The sequence below is a fragment of the Pristiophorus japonicus genome, chromosome 2 (genome assembly GCF_044704955.1).
Source record: "Pristiophorus japonicus isolate sPriJap1 chromosome 2, sPriJap1.hap1, whole genome shotgun sequence".
Taxonomy (NCBI): Eukaryota; Metazoa; Chordata; class Chondrichthyes; family Pristiophoridae; genus Pristiophorus; species Pristiophorus japonicus.
Window position 1 is genome coordinate 166,477,277 of NC_091978.1, and position 25,961 is coordinate 166,503,237.

The 25,961-nt window shown below is 43.8% G+C and overlaps 1 protein-coding gene across 6 annotated transcripts in view; it reads left to right on the plus strand.

Moving 5' to 3' along the window:
* Nucleotides 1-25,324, plus strand: part of guf1 (GTP binding elongation factor GUF1) — an 84,008-nt gene extending 58,684 nt beyond the window's left edge. For 5 of the 6 annotated variants that reach the window (XM_070863153.1, XM_070863183.1, XM_070863171.1 and 2 more), the window contains 3 exons: nucleotides 4,126-4,245; nucleotides 5,214-5,250; nucleotides 24,403-25,324. In XM_070863153.1, the coding sequence (XP_070719254.1) occupies nucleotides 4,126-4,245; nucleotides 5,214-5,250; nucleotides 24,403-24,540 (295 nt within the window). In that variant the 3' untranslated portion in view covers nucleotides 24,541-25,324. Of the gene's footprint in view, nucleotides 1-4,125; nucleotides 4,246-5,213; nucleotides 5,251-24,402 lie in introns of those variants that run through there. The other variant, XM_070863162.1, reaches the window with a different exon arrangement.
* The last annotated feature ends 637 nt before the right edge of the window (nucleotides 25,325-25,961 follow it).

Below are 25,961 nucleotides of genomic sequence, written 5' to 3' on the forward strand. Positions count from 1 at the left end.
TAAGGAAGTGGTCCTAGAAATGGTGGATGCATTGGTGATCATTTTCCAACAGTCTATCGACTCTGGATCAATTCCTATGGACTGGAACGTAGCTAATGTAACACCACTTTTTAAAAAAGAAGGGAGAGAGAAAATGGGGAATTATAGACCGGTTAGCCTGACATCAGTAGTGGGGAAAATGTTGGAATCAATTATTAAAAATGAAATAGCAGTGCATTTGGAAAGCAGTGACAGGATCGGTCCAAGTCAGCATGGATTTATGAAGGGGAAATCATGCTTGACAAATCTTCAAGAATTTTTTGAGGATGTAACTAGTAGAGTGGACAAGGGAGAACCAGTGGATGTGGTGTATTTGGACTTTCAATAGGCTTTTGACAAGGTCCCACACAAGATTCGTGTGCAAAATTAAAGCACATGGTATTGAGGGTAATATATTGACGTGGATAGAGAACTGGTTGCAGACAGGAAGCAGATTAGGATAAACGGGTCCTTCTCAGAATGGTAGGCAGTGACTAATGGGGTGCCGCAGGGCTCAGTGCTGGGACCCCAGCTATTTACAATATACATCAATGATTCAGATGAAGGAATTGAGTGTAATATCTCCAAGTTTGCAAATGACACTAAGCTGGGTGGAGGTGTGCGCTATGAGGACGATGCCAAGAGGCTGCAGGGTGACTTGGACAGGTTAGGTGAGTGGGCAAATACATGGCAGATGCAGTATAATGTGGATAAATGTGAGGTTATCCACTTTGGTGGCAAAAACATGAAGGCAGAATATTATCTGAATGGCGGCAGATTAGGAAAAGGGGAGGTGCAATGAGACCTGGGTGTCATGGTACATCAGTCATTGAAAGTTGGCATGCAGGTACAGCAGGCGGTAAAGAAGGCAAATGGCATGTTGTCCTTCATAGCTAGGGGATTTGAGTATAGGAGCAGGGAGATCTTAATGCAGTTGTATAGGGCCTTGGTGAGGCCTCACCTGGAATATTGTGTTCAGTTTTGGTCTACTAATCTGAGGAAGGACGTTCTTGCTATTGAGGGATTGGAGCAAAGGTTCACCAGACTGATTCCCGTGATGGCAGGAGTGACATATGAGGAGGGACTGGATCGACTGGGCCTGTATTCACTGGAGTTTAGAAGGATGAGAGGAGATCTCATAGAAACATATAAAATTCTGGCGGGACTGGACCGGCTAGATGCAGAAAGAATGTTATCAATGTTGGTGAAGTCCAGAACGAGGGGTCACAGTCTAAGGATAAGGGGTAAACCATTTAGGACCGAGATGAGGAGAAACTTCTTCACTCAGAGAGTTGTTAACCTGTGGAATTCTCTACCACAGAGAGTTGTTGATGCCAGTTCGTTAGATATATTCAAGAGGGAGTTAGATAAGGCCCTGACGGCTATAGGGATCAAGGGGTATGAAGAGAAAGCAGGAAAGGGTTACTGAGATGAATGATCAGCCATGATCTTATTGAATCGTGGTGCAGGCTCGAAGGGTCTTGTACAAGACAACACCAATAGGCAGCAGTCAGTATGGTTTGTGCAATGGATCAGATTTATTTAGCTTAACAAAAAGCGATAATCGAACAAAAGCTCGCAGGCCCAAGTCCCTGGAAACTTCTGGACACAGGTCGATGTCGTCCTAAATCTGTACATTGCTGTTCGAGCAGTTTCTGTGCAAAGCTATTCTTTGAGTATGTTTTAACCAATTTCTTATCAAAGGTTCGTTTGGCCAGTGTCTATCTATGGTCTTTGACAAAATCACCTTTTCAATTGGTTCTAATGGTCAAAATACCATTGTCATCAAACCAGAGCGAGTATCCTGGCCACTCCTGCCTCCATTAATTTTGTTATCTTGTTTACAGATTCCTTCATTTCCTTGGAACCTGTTTTATTTATGCTGTTGTATTCTAATTGTTAGTTTTGATTAAACCGACTCAAATTTCTACTTTGTTATTATAATAATGTGACCTTGGTTAACAGCTCATGTTAGTTTGTTATTTGAACCTAGTCAAAACTGAGTGCGTATATTCGAGGAGCTTCTTACATTTCCATGCCCACAGAGAATCATGGGCAAAATTAGTTTGGTCAATGACTACAAATTGAATATATATATATGAATCTCATCATTATCATCATAGGCGGTCCCTCAAAACAAGGATGACTTGCTTCCACGCCAAAAAAGGATAAGTTCACAGGTGTTCCAATGAAGGACCTAAAATTCCAGTTCCTGAACTACATCCTGAAGGGTGGAAGATGCCTGTGCATGGATTTTTTTTATCGTGTGATGGCCGTTGCACCCCAACCACCACACGGGCTTGACAGAGCTAGGTCTTGGTTCAGCGGCAAGGGTTATCCAAGACGACTGGAGACCTGCTCTGCTGCACGGGCCTCGTGCGCACACATATCACAGTGTGGGCTGGCCCCTGCTGCCCCTGGCCCTGAACTCACGCCTCTCCTGGGCCCCGATCACATGCCTCCACAGTCTCTCTCTGCTCTTTCGCCCCGATCTCACCGCTCCTGCTGTATCTGTCCACGCTCCAATCACCGACCTGGACCTTGATGCCGTCACTCTTCGCTGCCGCCGCAGCTCGTGCTACTCCCTGAAGTAGTATGCCGCCACATTGCTCCCAGGCCGCTCACCTCCGCTCCTTTTATGGCCCCGACCTGCCACTGGTGTTCTCTCGCAGGTCGGGGCCTCCACACTCAATCTCTTATACTACTCTTTCGTACACCGCCCTTCCCTGTCTCCGCACTTCTTGGGAGAGGCAAAAAGCACAGAACCATACCCATTTCTGGAAACCCTGTCAAAACCTCCTCACCAACCTCTCAATGGTGATCAGGCAAGTCCCAGGAGAAATCATGTAGTATATTCAGAACCTCCCAAAAGAACATCTGTCCTATTTGCTAAAATTTAAATGCCAGCATCAACCTGGAAGAATGAAGGACAGCATTGGCAGGGAAACTTTTTCCACTAACTAAAATGGCCAGCTCCCTTTAAGAATGCATACTTCTGCAGGGCAGTTCCAGGATTTCCCATGCATTCATTTTATCTGGACAATGTGCCACTGTGGGCAGAGCCTCACCCAAATTCACGACGCTCGACTTGGGGTTTTATTTAATAATTATATAATGGATCAGATTTTGCTGAACAAAAAACAGCGTCTGAATGATGCATGGCATTATTAATGCACAAATCGGCCAGCAACTTGTAGCAAGGAAATACTAGCCCTGTGAATTACAAATTGCTGGCCAATTTGTGTCGCTCGGCCGTTAGCTTTTCAAAATCGGCATCTTTGACTTAACTTCCCTGTGATTTTAATGAAGTTGTTGCATTTGCACATTCATTGCTCATTAAACTCATGACAAAGTTAAGTCTAGTAATTAGAGCATAAGCACCCTGTTAATGATGTGATTGTTAATGACAGCCAATCAACCTCTCTTGCCCAGAAAGTGAATAATTAATTGTGGAGTCTCAGTCTCAGGTTGTGAATTGTTTTAGGAGATTTCAAAAATGTCAATTTTTTAATTAAAAAATTTTTTTTTTTGCTTTTCCTTTGTCTCTTTTTTCGCTCAATCCAATCTTCCTTTCCCTCTCTATTTCTGTTTCTGTACCTGATTTGATATTGAATTCACCCACTCAAATTGATCCACCTTCTCAGTCCTTCCTCAAACCTTATATCTCATTGGTTAGGCAGATACACTGTTTGTCCTGTTCACCAAGGTCCCAGATGCTCTGTTTCCCTCGCTGTGCCGTTATCAGCTTGCATTTCCATCAACTTTGTGAGCAAAAATTTTAAAACCTAAATGTGCATGAACAGAGCACGCGTGAGACGCCCCACTCCAGCAAAATCTGTCCCGATGTTGTTCTCTCCCCAAATTGTGCACTGCAAAATGTGGCACTCAATGAATTGGGAGCACAAGGTATGTGCCTGATTTTATGACCCATTCACACAAACTGCAAGACTACTGATGGTGCAGCACCTTGCAAAATTAACCATTCAGACTAGACCAATTAGATATGCAAAAATTTCAGTGGATCTAGATTTGATCAATACTTGTCAGTAATATGTTTAATTAATAAAGGCCTATCTTTTGAAGAGTTAATTGGTTGCTTACTTGCAGGGAGAAGGCTTACGCTGCTGGTAAAGCAATAGCAGAACGTTTAAAAGACACAATACCTCAACAACTTTTTGAAATCGCCGTCCAGGCAGCTATAGGCAATAAGATCATAGCAAGAGAAACGTGAGTATCAATTTCGTTTACCACATTTTAGCTTTGCGTGTCCTTATTTTCTAATCATGACTTTGGAAATAGTAATACAGGTACAAGAATTTTATTTTTTAAATAGAGCAGTGACTTCTCCAGAATGAGTTTCTCCCCCTCCCACAAAGAAATGGAGAATGACAACTTGCACTTTATAAAGCACCTCTCACACCCTCGAAAATGTCCCAAAGTGCTTTACAACCAGAGAATTATTTTTGAATTGCATTCACTGTTTACCTGCATAACAACAATGTCATTCACTGCAGTGGTGTACCAAAAGCATAATGGATCTATCTGTTTTGGAATCGGCTTTCCAAATTGGATGTCTGATCAGGTCAAAAAAATAGATTTTATTTTTTTTAAAGAACTGGTGTTTGTTTTGGATGTGCCTTTATTGGAGGCACTGCAACTGAAGTGAAGTGAGATTTGTCCGTGTTTTTATACTGTATTTTTTGTTCTTGTGCAAAGTATTACATCTTTCAACATTAGGTTCTGATAATTAAGCAATGCAAAGCAGTAATTGATTTTCTAACAATTAATATAGAATTGAAACATGACACATAATGTGTCTGGATGACTATAAACTGGTAAACTGCTGTGAGTGAAACAATTTTAATACTGAGTGACTTCATGTGATGTTGTATGCCTTCAGGTGAAACTTCACAATCAATCTTCATATTATCTGACCTAGGTCTCTGGCTCTCAGACTTGTGATCCATACTAAGGATATCTTTGCAAAACAGTTAATTGAATAAATAACTACCTGGAGTGATCTACAACCTTTAACTCAATTTCAGGATTCTGTCAACATTCACATGCAGCTTGGAATTTTCTCTCACTGAATATCATGAAAAATTTGTTGATTGAATTATTTTATGACAGGTTCCCAATTATTTCTGTTTCTATACATAGAATATTTATACTACATTTTTTATTTTCCTTTTCAGTATTAAAGCAGTGAAGAAAAATGTACTGGCAAAATGTGTAAGTACAGTTTTTTCCAAATACTATATTTTTCCAGAGCAAGGAAATGTGCCTTTTTATATGATGAAGTGACAATAACACACAGTACCAATACAAATCTCCGTCATACTCAGAAAGTTACGGAGCCCACTTAAACTAAATTTGAAATAACTTTAAGTTGACTTACGGGGATTCGAAGAAGACATTTAAGGAGTGATTCTATTGATCCGGCATCCCCAGAAGAGACTGCTAGATTGCAGCATTGTCTTGTAGAAAATTGTGATGAGTAAATTAGCATACAAATGGCCTACTCCTCCTATTTCTTATGTTCTATATGTCATTAACCATTGTAAACTAGAGAAATAGAACATTAGAGGTCAACTGTTTGTTTGTCCCATCATTTTAGACTTAGCAGTGTTGGGCCATGAGCCAAGATGTCACTAAAAACATTTGTGGTGGACTCTTCCAATCTGCTCCATGCCTCTAGAATATTTCCATTTTTCCATATTTTGGTTAATAAATATTGGCCCGGATTTTGCAGTCAGCAACGAAGGGACAGCGCTCGCCGCTGACCTTGAATAAAGCTGCCCACAAAGATTTAGTGGGCCCCGTGGCGTCGATTTTCCCAATTCCGACGTGACTTTTAATCTGGCGCCACCTATGGGTATCTGTGGAGTACGGGAACAGTAAACAGGCTGAGCAGCCAATCAGATCGAAGAATTCTCAGACAGCAAAGCAGGAAGTAAAAAGCACTAATTATCATTCACGTTTTAATCATTTTACAGAAAGCAAATAAAGATTGGGACATACTCATGAGATTAAGGCAGAAGCTGAAATATTAACAAATTTAACATTTTTTTTATTATTTTAAAAATCATGGAATTTTGAAATGTATTCTGAAGGAATGATATCCCACAATTGTAAAATTAGTCTTTCAGGGCCAGAGAGGTTGTTCAGTAATTATGACTGTACACCATTGAAAACTCAGTAACACCTCATTTAACAAGGCTTAACTATTTTGGTGGTTTTTACAGCAAGAATAGTGCGTAAAAAGTTAAAGTTCACGTCAAATCACTGATTCTGTGTTGATTGCATCTGTGAAAACTGCAACAGTGCACCCTATGGAGGAGCAAGATATCACTAAAAGCAACTTGCGGATTTCCGTGTTTAATTGTTCATATGCGGACACCAGAAGTTGCTGTCAGTTTTACACAGTAATGACGGCGAACGCTGACAATTTCACTGTCATTACAACCGCAAATTCCAGGCTATTATATTTTAATATACTGATACCATCAGGAAGGTCACATCCTCAGTGCGTCTCAAAATGCTTCACATCTACTGAAGTGGTTACTATTTTACATAGGTGAATGCAACATCTAAACACCAATTCTGTGATGATGTGATCTAAGGATATACTCATGTATTTCATGAACGTATCTTACTGAATTAGGCAAGTAGGTCCTAGCGCTAAATCAAAAGTTCAAATTCAGTTACCTGAGGTTTTTTTTGTCATTTAAAATATACGGGTTACATGAGCCTCATTCCTTCTTAGTTGTAGGTACTCTGTGGTAAGTTGGTCCAATGATGAACTTTGCTGTCCTTTTCACCTATTTGCTCTTTTAGCACTGCTCATCATCAGTTTAAAATAGGCACCACTAGGATTTCCTTCTGTTCTTCAGAAATTTAATTCTTAAACTTATTTGTTTATTTTATCATAAGTTTTTTTTAAACTTTTCAAGATACCATTATCATTGGAGCATTACTTTCTGCTGTTGCATTGACTCGTTACAACACTCCTTTGACCGATATCTTTTAATCGTACTGTTGCTGGCAGCAGCTACTTCATTAGCAGCAACCATGATGTTCACTATACGAATTCCAGTGGCCGTTCTAGTTTTAGAGGAGTTCCGGCAGAAAGAACAAAGGCATGTGTTTACACCTTGGATACCTGCTACCTACTTGGTCTTGTCCCTGGAGGAAGAAGAAGAAATGAAGTGAGGGTGACATGTAGCCAGGGAGACTGATGCTCAGTTTATGACCAACAGTTCTAAATGTATTCCTGCATGAATGGTCCTATATTCTTCAAAATATACTGGTTTCATAACATGCACTGATTAATCACAACTGCCTCTACTGACATACTCACTTTTCACCCACTGCCTGCTATGTTAATATGTCCCTTTTAGAAATGGACAAAGTGAACCTCTGACCATCCCAATGCCTCACCATCTCACCGAAGGGCGCTGCTCAACGCCGAGCTTACGGCTCGCATCCCGCCATAGGTCCAGTTGTTTTGGACCCCCTAGCCACTGGGCCAAGTCCTTGCTCTGCTAAGCCTGTGTTGTAGCCGGTGTGCAATGGCCACCCCACGTTAAAAGAACTCGCGCACAAGCATCTTCCACTCTTCAAAATGAAGTTCGGGACCTCGAACGTCAGGACCCTCATGGACAACTCCAACAGCGACAGAGGTTGCCCGGGAACTTAGACGCTTCGATGTTGACATCGCCGCCCTAAGCGAGACCCGGTGGGCAGGGGAAGGCCAGCTCAAAGAACAAGGTGGAGGTTACACCTTCTTCTGGAAAGGCAAACCAGAGGAAGAACGGCACATTCACGGAGTCGGTTTCACCATCAAGAACAAGCTGGTCAACTGCCTCAGAGACTCCCCCTGCAGGATTAGCGAATGTCTCATGACTCTCCGACTCACCCTATCCTGGAACCAATGCGCCACAGTTATCAGTGCGTACGCCCCAACACTTGACACAACAGATGAGGCCAAAGAGGGATTTTACGACAAACTAATCCTCCTCGGCGACTTCAACGCCAGGGTTGGTAAAGACACAGACCTTGGGGGAGGCGTGATCGGCAGAGAGAGGGTAGGGAAAACCAACTCCAGTGGTATCCTGCTCCTGACAAAATGCCTAGAACACGATCTTGTCATCATCAACACCTTGTTCCGTGAGAGGGACAAGTACAAGGCATCGTGACAGCACCCTCGCTCCAGACACTGGCACCTGCTCGATTACGTCATCGTTCGAGCGAGGGATCGCAAGGATGTGCTCATCACCCGCACCACGACAGGAACCGACGACTGCTGGACGGACACCGCCTAATCCGTTATGTCATTAACATCAATATAGCTCCAAAGCGGTGACGGCAGCAGAAGCAGTGCCGCAGAAAAGTCAACACCGGGGCAATCAAAGACTTAGCTAAGAAAGCCTTATACAGCCAGTGCCTCATTGCTAACCTGGCGACCCTTGATGATCCCAAGATGCAGAGTGCCCATAGTGTTTGGTCTGCCCTTCAGGCCACCATAACCACTGCCTGCGAAGAGACGCACGGTCACTTAACCAGGAAACACAAGGACTGGTTTGATGAGAATGACCAGGAGATCCAAGAGCTAATAAATCGCAAGTGCAGGGCATTTCTGAACCTAAAACAACAACCCAACTCGGGAGCAGCAAAGCAGCTTTACAGACGGCTTATGGCTGAGGTCCAACAAAAAACCCGTGACCTAAAGAATAGATGGTGGGTGGAGAAAGCACAGGAGATTCAGCAGCTGGCCGACAGCCATGATGTGCGAGGATTCTTCACCGCAGTCAAGTCCATCTACGGCCCAAGCACCCAAGGCTCCACCCCACTGCTGGCTAAGAATGGGGAGACACCTCATCAAGGACACTGAGGCAGTCAGGACTCGCTGGAAGGAGCACTAAGAAGATCTCCTGAATCGAGACTCTGCCTTTGACACGAGTGTCCTCGACTCCATCCTGCAGCATCTCAGCAATACCCCAGCCCTGCACGAGGTAGAAAAGGCTATCCGTCAGCTCAAGAACAACAAGGCATTGGGAGCTGATGGAATCCCGCTGAGTCACTAAATTATGGCTGAGAGGCACTATTGGTACAAATGCATGACCTCATCGCTCTCATTTGGAAGGAGGAGAGCATGCCGGGAGATCTGAGATGCAATAATCGTGACCATCTTTAAAAAAGGGGACAAGTCCGACTACGGCAACTACAGAGGAATCTCCATTATCAGCCACTGGGAAAATCATCGTTAGAATCTTCCTCAACCATCTTCTCCTTGTGGCTGAGGAGCTCCTCCCGGAGTCACAGTGCAGATTCCATCCACTACAAGGTACAACGGACTATGGAGCGTCCTCCGTTTCGGCTGCCCCCAAAAGTTTGTCGCCATCCTCTACCTGCTCCACAATGACATTCAAGCCGTGATCCTGACCAATGGATCCACCACAGACCCAATACACGTCCGGACCGGGGTCAAGCAGGGCTGCGTCATCACGCCAACCCTCTTCTCGATCTTCCTTGCTGCAATGCTCCACCTCACACTCAACAAGCTCCCCACTGGAGTGGAACTAAACTACAGAACCAATGGGAACCTTTCAATCTTCGTCGCCTCCAGGCCAGATCCAAGACCGTCCCATCCTCTGTCATCGAGCTACAGTACGCAGACGACACTTGCATCTGCGCACATTCAGAGGCTGAACTCCAAGTTATTGTCAACACCTTCACCGAGGTGTACGTAAGCATGGGCCTTACACTAAATATCCGTAAGACAAAGGTCCTCCACCAACCTGACCCCACCACACAGCACTGCCCCCCAGTCATCAAGATCCACGGCGCGGCACTGGACAATGTGGACCACTTTCCATAACTCGGGAGCCTATTATCAACAAGGGCAGACATCGACGACGTGGTTCAACACCGCCTCCAGTATGCCAGCGCAGCCTACGGCCGCCTGAGCAAGAGAGTGTTCGAAGATCAGGCCCTCAAATCTGGCATCAAGCTTATGGTCTACAGGGCTGTAGTGATAAATGCCCTCCTGTATGGCTCAGAGACATGGACCAGAAACAGTAGACACCTCAAATCACTGGAGAAATACCATTAACGATGTATCCGCAAGATCCTGCAAATCCCCTGGGAGGACAGACGCATGAACGTTAGTGTAGTGTATGGAGAAAGAATCAGACTAAACACTGTGAGCTTAAAGTAAAGTGTGACCTTAGTCTTTTATTGCAGGTCTCCAGAGTGCCTCTCCAACCTGTGAAACCTTAAATACCTGTGCTCTCAAGGGATTATGAGATACCTTGGGACTCCAGGGGATGAGCCCTCTGGTGGCTGTACAGAGTAAATACAAGTTTACATATATAACAACACTCCCCTGCCATTCTCTTCCCCCCCCCCCCCCCCCCACTCCCAAAGTAAATAGTGTAACTATTTATAATGTGAGTCGATCTGGGGCCCTGATTGATCATCTCGGTGTGAAAGCTGGTGTTGTTGAATCATTTGTTGGGCCTTCGCTGGGCTGCTGTGCAGCTGGCCTTGCTGGGCTACCTGGTGTGTTGGGCCCTGCATGGCTGCTGTGGATGATGGGTTCTGCTTCGTGGTCAACAGTGGTGCCGGTTGCCACTGGTGTATATGTTGGGAGATCAAAAAATGTAGGATCCAAGGTGGGTTGCTCAGGATAGTCCATGAATCTGAATTTGATTTGGTCCAAATGTTTCCGGTGAATGAGTCCATTTGAAAGTTTGAAACACTCTGCTCCCCTCTTTGGCCATGACAGTGCCGGAAAGCCACTTGGGACCTTGTCCATAATTTAATAAAAAATACAGGATCATTGATTTCAATCTCGTGTGACACATTTGCGCTATCATGGAATGCACTTTGTTGAAGCTGCCTGCTCTCTACCTGTTCATGTCGATCAGGGTGAACTAACGAGAGCCTTGTCTTAAGTGCTCTTTTCATGAGCAGGTGGGATCCCAGTGAGTGAGTGGGGTCTCGTGCAGTAGCTAAGCAGGGCTCGGGATAGGTGAGTCTGCAGTGAGCCTTCAGTTACCCTCTTCAAGCCTTGCTTGATGGTTTGCACTGCTCTCTCTGCCTGACCATTGGACGCTGGTTTAAACGGGGCAGATGTGACCTGTTTGATCCTGTTACGGGTCATGAATTCTTTGAACTCAGCACTGGTAAAACATGGCCCGTTGTCGCTCACCAGGACATCGGGTAGGCCGTGTGGCAAACATGGCACACAGGCTTTCAGTAGTGGCAGCGGACGTGCTAGCCGACATTATCTCACAATCAATCCTCTTGGAGTACGCATCTACAACCACGAGGAACATTTTACCCAAGAACAGGCCTGCATAGTCGACGTGAACCCTAGACCATGGTTTGGAGGGCCAAGATCATAAATGTAGCGGCGCCTACCTAGGTACATTGCTTAACTGCGAGCATGTATTACATCTGTGAACGCAGGACTCTAAGTCCACATCGATACCGGGCCACCACATGTGGGATCTGGCTATCGCTTTCATCATTACGATGCCTGGGTGGGTACTGTGGAGGTCATTGATGAAGGTGTCTTTGCCCTTCTTGGGGACCACTACTCGATTGCCCCACAGAAGGCAGTCTGCCTGTATAGACACTTCATCTTTGCGCCACTGGAACGTCTTTATCTCTTCCTGCATTTCCACTGGGACACTGGACCAGCTCCCGTGAAGCACACAGCTTTTGACTAGAGATAGTAAGTGGTCTTGGCTTGTCCAGGTTTTGATCTGCTAGGCAGTGACGGGTGATTGCTCACTCTCAAATGCTTCCATAACCATTGCTAGATCTGCGGGCTGTGCCATTTCCACCCCCGTGGTGGGCAATGGCAGCATACATTGAGCATCGGCGCAGTTTTCTGTGCCTGGCCTGTGGCAGATGGCATAGTTGTATGCGGACAATGTGAGCGCCCGTCTCTGGATGCGGGCCGATGCGTTGGTATTTATCCCTTTACTCTTGGAGAACAGGGATATAAGTGGCTTATGGTCAGTTTCGAATTCGAATTTTAGCGCAAACGGGTATTGATGCATTTTCTTTACCCCATAAACACACGTTAACGCTTCTTTCTCCATCATATGCTGTAGGCTCTCTGAACCTTAGACAGACTCCTGGATGCATAAGCAACCGGTTGCAGTTTCCCGAAATCATTAGCTTGTTGCAATACACACCCGACGCCATATGACGACGCATCTCATACTAGTACCAAACGCTTACATCGATCATACAACACAAGCAATTTGTTTGAGCATAACAATTTTTTCGCTTTTACAAAGGCATTTTCTTGGCTTTTGCCCCAAACTCATTCGTCCCCTTTTCGTAGTAAGACATGTAGTGGTTCTAACAGTGTGCTGAGACCCGGTAAGAAGTTACCAAAGTAGTTCAGGAGTCCTAGAAACGACCGCAGCTTCGTCACGTTCTGTGGCCTCGGTGCGTTCTCGATTGCCTCCGTCTTCGCGTTGGTGGGGCCTGATGCCATCCGCCACAATCCTCCTTTCCAGGAACTCCACTTCAGGTGCCAGGAAAACGCACTTCGAGCATTTTAACCTGAGCCCCACGCAATTGAGTCGACTAAGAACCTCCTCCGGGTTCTGCAGATGCTCGACTGTGTTCCGACCTGTGACCAAGATGTCGTCCTGGAAGACCACGGTGTGTGGGACTGAATTCAGTAAGCTTTCCATGTTTCTCTGGAATATCGCCGCCGCCGATAGGATTCCAAACGGGCATCTGTTATAAACAAAAAGATCTTTGTGCGTGTTGATGCAGGTGAGGGCCTTCGATGATTCCTCCAGTTCCTGCGTCATGTAGGCTGAAGTCAGATCCAGCTTCGTGAACGTCTTTCCTCCCGCCAGCGTTGCAAAGAGGTCGTCAGCCTTTGGTCGTGGGTATTGGTCCTGCAGGGGGAAACTATTGATAGTTACTTTGTAATTGCCACAAATTCTGACGGTGCCGTCTCCCTTGAGGACTGAGATGATGGGACTGGCCCACTTGTTGAACTCGATCAGGGAAATGATGCCCTCTCTTTGCAGCCGGTCTAGCTCGATCTCTACCCTTTCTCTCATTATGAACGGTACTGCTCTCGCCTTGTGATGGATGAGCAGAACCCCCGGAATTAGATGGATCTGCACTTTTGCTCCTTGGAATTTCCCGATGCCTGGTTCGAACAGCGAAGGAAATTTGTTTAAGACCTGGGCACACGAAGTGTCGTCAGCGGGTGATGGTGCTCGGATGTCGTCCCAATTCCAGCGTATCTTTCCCACCAGCTCCTGCCGAGCGTGTGGGACCATCGCCCGGTGCCACCCAGAGTGGTAGCTTGTGCACCGCTCCATCGTAGGAGACCTTTACGGTAGCACTGCTGATTACAGGTATCAGTTCTTTCTTGTAAGTTCTTAGTTTTGTGCAAACTGGAGTTAAGACTGGCCTTGAGGCCTTGTTGCACCACAACCTTTCGAAAGTCTTTTTGCCCATGATGGACTGGCTCACGCCTGTGTCCAGCTCCATTGGCACCTGGAGTCCATTTAGTTCAACATTCAGCATTATCGGGGAACAATTTGTGGTGAATGTGTGCACCCCATATACCTCTGCTGCCTCAATCTGAGACTCTGGTTCGTTGTGATCCTCCGTGGATCTGTCCTCCTCTGCAACATGGTGGTTTGCAGGTTTAACAGGCTCAGCAGCTCGCCCGCACACTCGTTGGAGGTGTCCCATTGTTCCACAGTCCTTGCAAATGTATTCTTTGAATTGGCATGAATGGAAATGATGATCACTCCCGCAGCGTCAACAAGGTGTTAATGACCTTGCATTCATCACCCTTGATGGTGGACTCTGAGACATCTGCGGATGTGTAGCTGCAGGCATGTGTGACCTGCCTTGTACGTTACGATTCGAAAACAACATCACTTTGTTCACAGTACTTGTAGCAGCACTTGTATGCTGAGAGATTTGTTTCGTATTGTCACTGGTGGCAATGAACACCTGGGCTATCGCTATGGCCTTACTCAAGATTGAGGCCTCTACAGTCAAAAGTTTGCGAAGTATGGTTTCGTGGCCAATGCTAAGTACGAAAAAGTCTCTGAGCATGTGCTCCAAATGTCCTTCAAATTCGCAATGTCCTGCAAGGCGTCTTAGCTCGGCGACATAACTCGCCACCTTCCTGGCCTTTCAGACCTTTTGTAGGTGTAGAACCGGTACCTCGCCATCAGAACGCTTTTCTTCGGGTTCAAATGCTCTCGGACCAGTGTGCACAAACCGTCATATGATTTCTCCATGGGTTTGGCTGCAGTGAGCTGATTCTTCATGAGGCCATACATTGGTGCCCCAAAGACGGTGAGGAGGATCGCCCTTCGTTTGGCAGCGCGCTCTTCCCCATCTAGCACATTGGCCACAAAGTATTGGTCGAGTCGCTCTACAAAAGTTTCCCAATCATCTCCCTCCGAGAATTTCTCCAGGATGCCCACTGTTCTCTGCATCTTTGGGTTCACTATCTGTATCTCGTCGCCAGTTGTTGTGTATGGAGAAAGAGTCAGACTGAACACTGCAAGCTCAAAGTAAAGTTTGACCCTAGTCTTTTATTGCAGGTCTCCAGAGTGCCTCTCCAACCTGTGAAGCCTCCTTAAATACCTATGCTCCCAAGGGATTATGGGAACCCTTGGGTCTCCAGAGGATGAGCCCTCTGGTGGCTGTACAGAGTAAATACAAGTTTACATATCTAGCAGTTAGTGTTCTTGATCAGGCCAACATCCCCAGCATCAAAGCACTAACAACACTCGACCAGCTCTGTTGGGCGGGCCACATTGTTCGCATGCCCGACACAAGACTCCCAAAGCAAGCATTCTACTTGGAACTCCTATATGGCAAGCGAGCCCCAGGTGGGCGGAGGAAACGTTTCAAGGACACCCTCAAAGCCTCCTTTTTAAAATGCAACATCTCCACCGACACGTGGGGAGTCCTTGGCCAAAGACCGCCCTAAGTGGAGGAAGAGCATCCGGGAGGGCGCTGAGCACCTCGAGTCTCGTCGCCGAGAGCATGCAAAAACAAGCGCAGGCAGCGGAAGGCGCTTGCGGCAAACCAGACTCCCCACCCACCCTTTCCTTCAACGACTGCCTGTCCCACCTGTGCCAGAGACTGTAATTCCTGGATTGGACTGCTCAGTCACCTGAGAACTCACTTTTGGAGTGGAAGCAAGCCTTCCTCGATTTTGAGGGACTGCCTATGATGATGATGATGATTTAGGAGCAAATCTCCATACTACATACTACATTCTCAAGAAGATGCAAACAGTTTATTTCCCTACTATTAGTATGGTGAATGCTTGAAATGGTTCCACATTGAGTTCTATGTTACTGCTGGGTAGATGTGCTTGTGTGTTAATTTAATGGGGAGTCAGTAAGTTGTTGTGAAAGAACACTTGCCTTGTTGAGTTGTCACCAAGCTTTCTCTAGCACGTCCTCTTTTGCATCCACTCCCACAATTTAAAGGGCTGCCTCCTCATGATGGACTAAAATTCAAAGATGTCAGGTCCATCACCAGTCTGGTTTCTCTCTTTGATTGTGGGTAGTATTCTCCTTTAATAAGAGACAAAATATATACTTTGGAAATAAGTATCCATTTTGCATGAATGGAGGGCCACACAACTTGCAAGTGGTTTCAGGTGGTATTTTGACGGTACATCAAAGGGGTAATTCTTCCTTACTGACGTTCCATTCATGCTTGTTCAGACAGATACAACTCGCGCCCCTTTCATTCACAGCTTTCCCTGCACTCATGAGAAAGAAGCAAAAAGCACTTAATTATTTAAATGAGCTGGCCTCAGTGAATCTGGCTTCCCACTCCCTATGTACAAGATATCATGCTCATGCAGCAATCCTAGCTTTATTTGCCAGGAATGAGGAATTGGCTCGATTATGTCATTGCGAATAAACTTTTTTCTGAGATTGCTGGTTTGATAACTTCCCAAGATTAATTGGAGCTTCTGAAGAAGGCCCAGATGTTTCCATTAAATGAAATAGCTTGACTTGTGACATTAATCGTCGCTACCATCCTGCTGTAGAGAGCGTTATTCTGCAAACCAGGTTGTTGCCTGCAGTGTCAGAAAACATAAAATGGGGAGGGAAAAGGTATATGTAGTAAAGGTGTACATAAGAACATAAGAAATAGGAACAGGAGTAGGCCATTTGGTCATTCGACCCCTTATTCTGAAACTATACCCCTTAGTTCTAGATTCCCCCACAAGGGGAAACATCTTCTCTGCATCTACCCTGTCAAGCCCCCTCAGAATCTTACACATTTCAATAAGATCACCTTGTAGATTAACCTTACATTCAAAATGCTTGTAGTTTAAAATATATTCTGTACAAGGTATTGGTGAGACCACACCTAGAGTACTGCGTACAGTTTTGGTCTCCTCGTTTAAGGAGGGATATACCTGCTTTGGAGGCAGTTCAGAGAAGGTTCACTAGGTTGAGATGAAGGGGTCGACTTATGAAGAAAGGTTGAGCAGATTGGGCCTATACTCAATGGAGTTGAGAAGAATGAGAGGTGATCTTATTGAAACATGTAAGATACTGAGGGGTCTCGACAAGGTAGATGCAGAGAGGATGTTTCCACTCGTGGGGGAATCTAGAACTAGGGGGCATAATTTAAGAATAAGGGGTCGCCCATTTAGAACTGAGATGAGGAGGAATTTCTTCTGAGGGTCGTAAATCTGTGGAATTCTTTGAGCCCAGAGAGCTATGGAGGCTGGGTCATTGAATATATTTAAGGTGGAGATAGACAGATTTTTGAACGATAAGGGAGTGAAGGGCTATGGGGAACGAGCAGGGAAGTGGAGCTGAGCCCAAGATCAGATCAGTCATGATATTGAATGGCGGAGCAAGCTCCAGGGGCCAAATGGCCTACTCCTGTTCCTATTTCTTATGTTCTTATGTTTTATTCTGCTTAATAATATGGGGCTGAGAGCTTTGCCTTTTTATCCAAGAGTTGTGGAATACGTGAACTAAATTACAGTTAAAATAGAACTTCATTGAATATTTTATTTTTATGAGGGGAAATGATTCTGGTTTGGAAAAAATATTGAATATTAGTGAATATATCTTTAATTTTTTATGCAACAAAGGTTGGTATATTAATGGATCAAATGTAAATGACTAAACTAAAACATTCAATTTTTTAGATTAATTGAAGAACTCATTACTTTTTTTTGGTGTGCATCCAAAAAATGGTTAGGAATGTAAAGAAAATACACTTGTCATATTACGATGAGTTGTGCTACTCCTGTGCTGCTACTGATGAGGTCCTGGTATTGCTGTCCATGTAGCTGAGGCCTCAAACCCAATAATAAAGATTTACAACTAACGAGTTACTATCCTTCTTGGGAGCAGAGGAGAGTTAAACAGTGTCTGCTAAAGGTTGAGGTGGCTCCAAGCTGACATTCTGCTGATGGATATTCAAAATCAACTCGTTATTCTGTGGCAGTGCCTACCTGAGCTAGGCAAACCTGTAGTGCTCTAAGGGCACTGTTGACTGATCACCAGACTGGCTCGTTAAGGGGGAACCTAGGAGGGCAGCAGACCTGTCACAGGAGCTTGGATTCTTCAGATAATCCTGCATGCCAGTGCCTAATGGATAACAAAAACAGAAATACTGGAAACACTCAGCAGGCCAGGCAGCATCCGTGAAGAGAGAAACAGTTAACGTTTCAGGTCTGTGACCCTTCATCAGAGCTGGAAAAGTTAGATATGTAACAGATTTTAACCAGGTGCAGGGAAAAGGGGGTTGGGAGAAGGAAAGAAAAAAAGGGACGGTCTGTGATAGGGTAGAAGGCAGGAGTGGTTAAATGCTGCAAATGGGGATAGCAGAATCATAAGCAGCTGCCATCTGAAAAAATAAGGGCAGAGGTTATGGTCTGAAATTGTTGAACTCAATGTTGAGTATAAACTGTGTCTGTCTGGGTTTCTCAGTAGCTTGCTTTGGAGATGTTTAAACAGAGTAATGGTTTCTACATGTGTCAGACATCTGGGAAACTAAAAAAAATGTTTCTTTGATATTGCAGACCACACAGTAATATGTTCATCTCATTTGCAAGTGAATTAACAAAGTTACTTATAAGGTTACTAATAGGCAAGGACTCTCATAGTAGAGCTGGTCTCCAGTTGTCTTGGTTAATCCTTGCCACTGGATCAAGACCGAGCTCTGTCAAGCCCGTGTGGTGGCTGGTGTGCAGTGGCCATCACACGTTAAAATAAATCCACGCACAGGCATCTCCCACCCTTTAACATGTAGTTCGGGACTGGGAATATCAGGTCCTTCATCGAAACACCCGTGAACTCATTCCTTTTTGATGTTGAAGCATAGAAACATAGAAAATAGGTGCAGGAGTAGGCCATTTGGCCCTTCGAGCCTGCACCGCCATTCAATGAGTTCATGGCTGAACATGCAAGTTCACTACCCCATTCCTGCTTTCTCGCCATACCCCTTGATCCCCCTAGTAGTAAAGACTACATCTAACTCCTTTTTGAATATATTTAGTGAATTGGCCTCAACAATTTCCTGTGGTAGAGAATTCCACAGGTTCACCACTCTCTGAGTGAAGAAGTTGCTCCTCATCTCGGTCCTAAATGGCTTACCCCTTATCCTTAGACTGTGGCCCCTGGTTCTGAACTTCCCCAACATTGGGAACATTCTTCCTGCATCTAACCTGTCTAAACCTGTCAGAATTTTAAACGTTTCTATGAGATCCCCTCTCATTCTTCTGAACTCCAGTGAATACAAGCCCAGTTGATCCAGTCTTTCTTGATATGTCAGTCCCGTCATCCCAGGAAGCAGTCTGGTGAACCTTCGCTGCACTCCCTCAATAGCAAGAATGTCCTTCCTCAAGTTAGGAGACCAAAGCTGTACACAATACTCCAGGTGTGGCCTCACCAAGGCCCTGTACAACTGTAGTAACACCTCCCTGCCCCTGTACTCAAATCCCCTCGCTATGAAGGCCAACATGCCATTTGCTTTCTTAACCACCTGCTGGACCTATCATGTCACCTCTTTCCAAATGCACTGCTATGACATCCTTAATAATTGATTCCATCATTTTACTCACTACCGATGTCAGGCTGACCGGTCCCTGTTTTCTCTCTCCCTCCTTTTTTAAAAAGTGGGGTTACATTAGCTACCCTCCACTCCATAGGAACTGATCCAGAGTCTATGGAATGTTGGAAAATGACTGTCAATGCATCCGCTATTTCCAAGGCCACCTCCTTAAGTACTCTGGGATGCTGTCCATCAGGCCCTGGGGATTTATCGGCCTTCAATCCCATCAATTTCCCCAACACAATTTCCCGACTAATAAGGATTTCCCTCAGTTTCCTCCCTCTGACCCCTTTTATATCCGGAAGGCTGTTTGTGTCCTCCTTAGTGAATATTGAACCAAAGCACTTGTTCAATTGGTCTGCCATTTCTTTGTTCCCCGTTATGACTTCCCCTGATTCTGACTGCAGGGGACCTACGTTTGTCTTTACTAACCTTTTTCTCTTTACATATCTATGGAAGTTTTTGCAGTCCGTCTTAATGTTCCCTGCAAGCTTCCTCTCGAACTCTATTTTCCCTGCCCTAATCAAGCCCTCGATACGAGGGTACTGCCTAAAAAAGAATTTACACACTATTACTAACCTGTCCAGGTGCCTAGATTGTAGGTTAATATAGATATTGCAGTGCAAAAGACAATACTATATTTGGCACACTCACTTTGTGGTAATTTAACTGTTTTTAGAGAGTTTGGATAATATTTGATCACATTTGGCTGAAAGGTGAAAAGAAAATGCCATTGAACAGTAGGAATTACGTGCCAGTAAGAGTGTAAAATTATGCTGTATTCACATTTCTTTTTAATTAAAAAATGGCTTGTTTTCTAGAATTATGGGGGGAAAATTGCGGTCGGAGGCTTTCTTCGTACGAATGCCTCCGACCCTCAAAAAATCTACGAAAGTACCTGGTGGTCCCAGTGGAACGTAAGATCCCGGTCGGAGGCCTAGATTCGCTACGCAGTGCATGGGGAGATGACTTTCCTGTACGTGTGTATATGCTGGAGTCACGTGGGCCTGGACCACCAATCACAATGCAGTATTCTCAGTGATAAAAATGGGAACTCCGTTTGTACGAGTTCCCATTACTATCAATGAGAAAAAATCCTAAAACATTGAATACAGCATAATAAATCAATAAAACACCTCACATATTTAAAATTAATTGAAATTAATTGTAATATAAGGCTCAAGTATCGGACTCGCGCTAGAACGGCGCACATCGGAGAGGCCCGCCTAGTTTGTGGAACAGAAATTGCACCGAATAGTTACCTCGTGATTCTTGGATATATGTAGGCCCGTTTCCAGCTCGGCGCAGCGCAGCAGGAGCTGCTGGGGGCGGAGCTACAGCCCTGCGCCAAAAAGAGTGCCGGCAGCCGCGTGCGCAGTGGAAGCTCCGGGCCCCCCCAGCGCGTCCTGTCTCCGGGCGACGACCCTATCCCTGTCCGAAGGTACGTCGCCCCTATCCCAGGCTGAGTGGCCTGACTGCCCTTACCTCTTCTGCGGCGGGCCCACCTGGCATCCCCTGGGGGCAGGCCCCGCCCGAGCTCCTCATCAGCGACAGGCCCGCCCAACCGGCATCTCCTGGGGAGGCGGGCCCCGCCCGAGCGGCTCTTCAGAGGTTGGAGGACTCCCGGTGCTGCAGTAGGTGAATAGAAACTTTTAGTTTTTTATTGATTGATTTATTTATTTTTTTTTGGATTGATTTATTGATTGTTTTTTTATTGATGATGGCTCTTTATTGGTAAAAGTGAAGTGTTTAATGCTTGTAAAATCCCCTAACTTCCCTTCCCCTCCCCCCCACCCCCATCTCTCGCACCCTGCGCCTAATTCCTAAAATGTAGACGAGGTTTTTCTGAGCATATAAAAATCTACACTTACTCCATTCTAAGTTAGTTTGGAGTAAGATTTCGCTGCCTAAACTTGCTAAACAGGCGTAAGTGACTGGTAACGCCCCCTTTTGAAAAAAATACTGTTCTAAAATGAAACTATTCTAACTCACTATAATTGAAACAAACTAAATGCCGAGAATTGCAATTTCTAAGATACTCCATACTAAACTAGTTGCTCCAAAAAAATAGGAGCAACTCCAGCTGAAACTTGAGCCCTTGAATGTTTTTTTTTTTAAATTTGGGGGAATTTTTTTAATGTGTTTTAATAGTGTTAAAAATAAACTTACCTTAATGACAGGGTTTTTAATATAAAAATGAGTGCTTAAATTTAATTTTTATATGTTTTAAACTCTTACGCTTGTAAAAGTAAGCTATGCATCTGCTTTTACCAGGCATAAAAGTTTGAAGGACTTTCGCTTGGCATGAGATGGGCAAATAGCCCAAAGCCCAATTTCTCCTGCGTGAATGTCCTTCTCCCGGGGATACAGAGGATCTGTCAAGAGAAATCTTGACAAATTGGAAAATCTGTTACACACTTTGTACGGACCCGCGAGGCTGGAATTTTCGGCCCTATATTTTATGATGACTGTAGTTCACAAAAAATCCACAAGATGACACTTGTGCTGTTTTAATAATTTCTAGACAGGCTGTTTGGCTGGCTTCAGCTGAAAGACTAATAAATCAGGCTTAAGTGTTTATTACTATATTATTATTTTGGGGTTCTGGGAGATGTTAACATTACTTTACATATTGGTGATCAACTTTAAATTTTTGTTTTTCGTGAATACATCATTCATAGAATCATAGAATGGTTACAATACAGAAGGAGGCCATTCTGCCTGTCGAGCCTGTCTTCAAAAGCATTTTAGCCAGTCCCACTCCCCCGCCCTTTCCCTGTAGCCCTACAATTTATTTCCTTCAGGTACTTATCCAATTGCCTTTTGAAAGCCCCAATTGAACTTGCCTCCACCACTCTTTCAGGCAGTGAAATCCAGATCATAACCACTCGCTGCGTAAAAATGTTTTTCCTCGTGTCACCTTTGGTTCTTCTGCCAATCATCTTAAATCTGTTTTTCTCTGGTTCTCGACCCTTCTCCCAATGGGAACCGTTTCTCTCTATCTATTCTGTCCAGACCCCTCATGATTTTGAACACCTCTATCAAATCTCCTCTCAACATTCTCTGCTCTAAGGAGAACAACCCCAGCTTCTCCAGTTTATCCATGTAACTGAAGTCCCTCATCCCTGGAACCATTTTTGTAAATCTTTTCTGCAACCTCTCTAAGGCTTTCACATCCTTCCTAAAGTATAGTGCCCAGAATTGGACACACTAATCCAGCTGAGGCCGAACTAGTGTTTATAAAGTATAAAGATTCCAACATCCACAGTATTTTGCTTTTGTATTAGTGTTTATAAAGGTTCATCATAACTTCCTTGCTTTTTTCCTCTATGCCTCTATTTATGAAGCCCAGTATCCCACATGTGTTTTTAACCGCTTTCTCAACCTGCCCTGCACATTCAACAATTTATGCACATATAGACCCAGGTCTCTCTGTTCCTGCACCCCTTTAGATGTACCCTTTAGTTTATATTGCCTCCCCTCGTTCTTCCTACCAAAATGTATCACATCGCACTACTCTGCGTTAAATGTCATCTGCCACGTGTCCGCCCATTATCACTATCCTCCTCACTGTTGACAGAAAACTTGGAAGTGTAGTCATCTGCAAATTTTGAAATTGTGCCCCTGTACAACCAAGCGTGTCATTAATATATATCAAGAAAAGCAGTGGTCCTAGTACTGACCCCTGGGGAACACCACTGCCTACTTTCCTCCAGTCTGAAAAACAACCGTTCACCACTACTGTTTCCTGTCACTTAGCCAATTTCGTATCCATGTTGCCACTGTCCCTTTTATTCCATTAGCTTCAACTTTGCTAGCAAACCTATTATGTGGCACTTTATCAAACGCCTTTTGGAAATCCATGTACATCACTTCAACCACATTACCCTCATCAACCCTCTTTGTTACCTCATCAAAAAACTCAATCAAGTTAGTTAAACATGATTTGTCATCAACAAATCCGTGCTGGCTTTCCTTAGTTAATCTACACTTGTCCAAGTGACTGTTAATTTTGTCCCAGATTATCATTTCTAAAAGTTTCTCCACCGAGGTTAAACTGACTGTCCTATAGTTGCTGGGTTTATCCTTACACCCTTTTTTGAATAAGGGTGTAACATTTGCAATTCTCCAGTCCTCTGGCAACAACCCCATATCCAAGGAGGATTGGTAGATTATGACCAGAACCTCTGCAATTTCTGCCTTTACTTCCCTCAGCGTCCTCTGAGGAATCCCATCTGGTCCTGGTGACTTATCTACTTTAAGTGCAGCCAGCTTTTCTAGTACCTCCTCATCAAATTTTATTCCATATAGTATCTCAACTACTTCCTCTTTCATTATGACTTTGGCAGCAGCATCTTCCTTGTTAAAGACAAATACAAAGTACCTATTTATGCCTCCATGTGTCGGTCTCCATTTTGGTCCCTAATTGGCCCCACCCCACCTCTTACTACTTGTTTACTATTTATATTCCTATAGAAGACAATTCTAGTATAATACATATTCATTTGTATTTCATAGGTATTTGGACCATCGGTGATTAATTAGAGAGATGCTTTTTTCTTAAATATATGTTTGGATCGAAATATTCTTAGTCTGAACATATGAATGGTGTTTATGTTCAAGTACATTTACAACTATTCGTGCCTTGGGGTGCTTTTCTATGTTATAAGTGCTATGTAAATGAAAGTTGTTGTTGAAGTGTGTCTGATATTGGCAACTTTTTAAAAATATGATAGGTACTTGAATAGTATTTATGAAGATTAAACTATAGCTGGAAATACTTTGATGTCTTTGTTTACAGCTTTTCTCATTGTAGTCATAAATACGGAATATTTGAGTATTCAGTCTGTCCTAAGTGTTAACCATAAATGTGCTAAAATGCTTAGAGGTTCACTATAATTTCTGAATTTTAGGTTTTATTGCAAATTGCAAAAGACCAATAAGGTGTGTTCCATATTTTAAAGTTGAAGATGCAAGGGAGGGTATTGTGCTTAATTGGTGTAAAATCCTAAATATCATAGATACTTGTACAATTGCTGATCTCTCCCCATCCTCCCTTGTTACTTTGTTTTAATCGTTTTATGCAGCTGGTCTGAGAACGGGCACCATGGCGAATGGTTTCCTCAATTCACCATTTATAATGAAATCACAAATATTAGAATAAAGAACATGTTGCCTATTTTGATACAAATAGAAAAGGACATCTTCTCTCCCACCCCCTTTATTGAAGGTGTGATTAAAAGCTGTTTTTATTATTTTCAGTATGGTGGGGACATAACTCGTAAAATGAAGCTACTGAAGAGGCAAGCTGAAGGAAAGAGAAGAATGAGGAAGATCGGCAATGTGGAAATACCAAAGGATGCCTTCATAAATGTACTAAAGAGACAAAAGGACAAGTAGCATAAAATATAAATGGCGAATCCATTCCATTCTGATTAACCTGGCCATTTATCTCATGCTGGTGCAGAATAGCTAACATTGTATAGAAATTACAAGTGTTGTATCAGATTGTGTGGCATTTCTAGAACAATATATAGACAGCATTATCACCATCAAATTAATGAAATGATTAACTCTGGATTATGCATTTAGTTACTTGCAGTACAAGTTCTTGATTTGACTCATTACTGGAAGCCTCTTTGACTCAGTGAAGTATTTCAAATCATTGTCCACAATTAAGACCAATACAATACAATTATTATGTTGTATGACTCACAATCTGAATTACCTGATGAGGATGACTTTTTCATAAATAATTTTGCTGTGATCTGTCAAATGAAATTAAATTCATATTGAGATTTACAGTTTCAATAAACAATTGTACTGCAGTTCTCGTGATTGTGAAATCTGCTCTCTGTATTTGGATACTGAACTGTTCTGAATAATGATCAGCTAATCAAAATATACTGAGCACAGTCTTTCTGTTCGTAAATAGGAGAGGTGCTATCACCTGGTAACCTGTCTTATTTTTCCCCTCTTTCATGGAGCATTAGCAGCAAAATCCGCTCATGCCAGATGTTGAGCTTGTCCTTCATGGACAATAGTATGACCTGGAGGATGTAACCCTGCCATCTAATATTCCCTTTTGTGGAGTATTAGGAAAGTAGAAGGGAGAATTATCTCCACAATGATTGTGGTTTCTGATATCCTAGATGTAGCAAACCTGAAGATACTTTTTTAATTTCAAATAAAAACAGAAAATGCTGGAAATACACAGCAGGTCAGGTAGCATCTGTGGAGAGAGAAACGTTTCAGGTTAATGGGTCATCAACCTGAAACGTTAACTCTGTTTCTCTTTCCGCAGATGCTGCCTGACCTGCTGTGTATTTCCAGCATTTTCTGTTTTTATTTCAGATTTCCAGCACCCGCAGTATTTTTGCTTAAGATACTTTTTACTTGGTTGATTACTTTTGGTGATCAGAGAGTAATTTCCTTGAGTTTTTCCTAATTTCCTCATGTTTATTTGTCTTTCCGATGAGATTATGTTGCATGTGGGGGGGGGGGGCGAAGAGGACATGGAGGTGATTATGGAAAAGTTACTCATTCCATGGTTCAGATAGTCTGGATGGACCATCATACAATCATGTATTACAGTGTTAGCTTTTCTAACAACCTGTATCTGTGTTCTATGAGAAAGAAAAATTATTAAAAGGCCATAGAAATGGACATCACTCAGATATTGTCTTGAGCAATGTTACGATGAAATGATGAGATACCACCAAGGAGGAATGAGATGCAAGAATATGGTACCAATCTTGTGTTTTTCTCTTCACAAATGCTGCCCGACCCGCTGAGATTTCCAGCATTTTCTGTTTTTATTT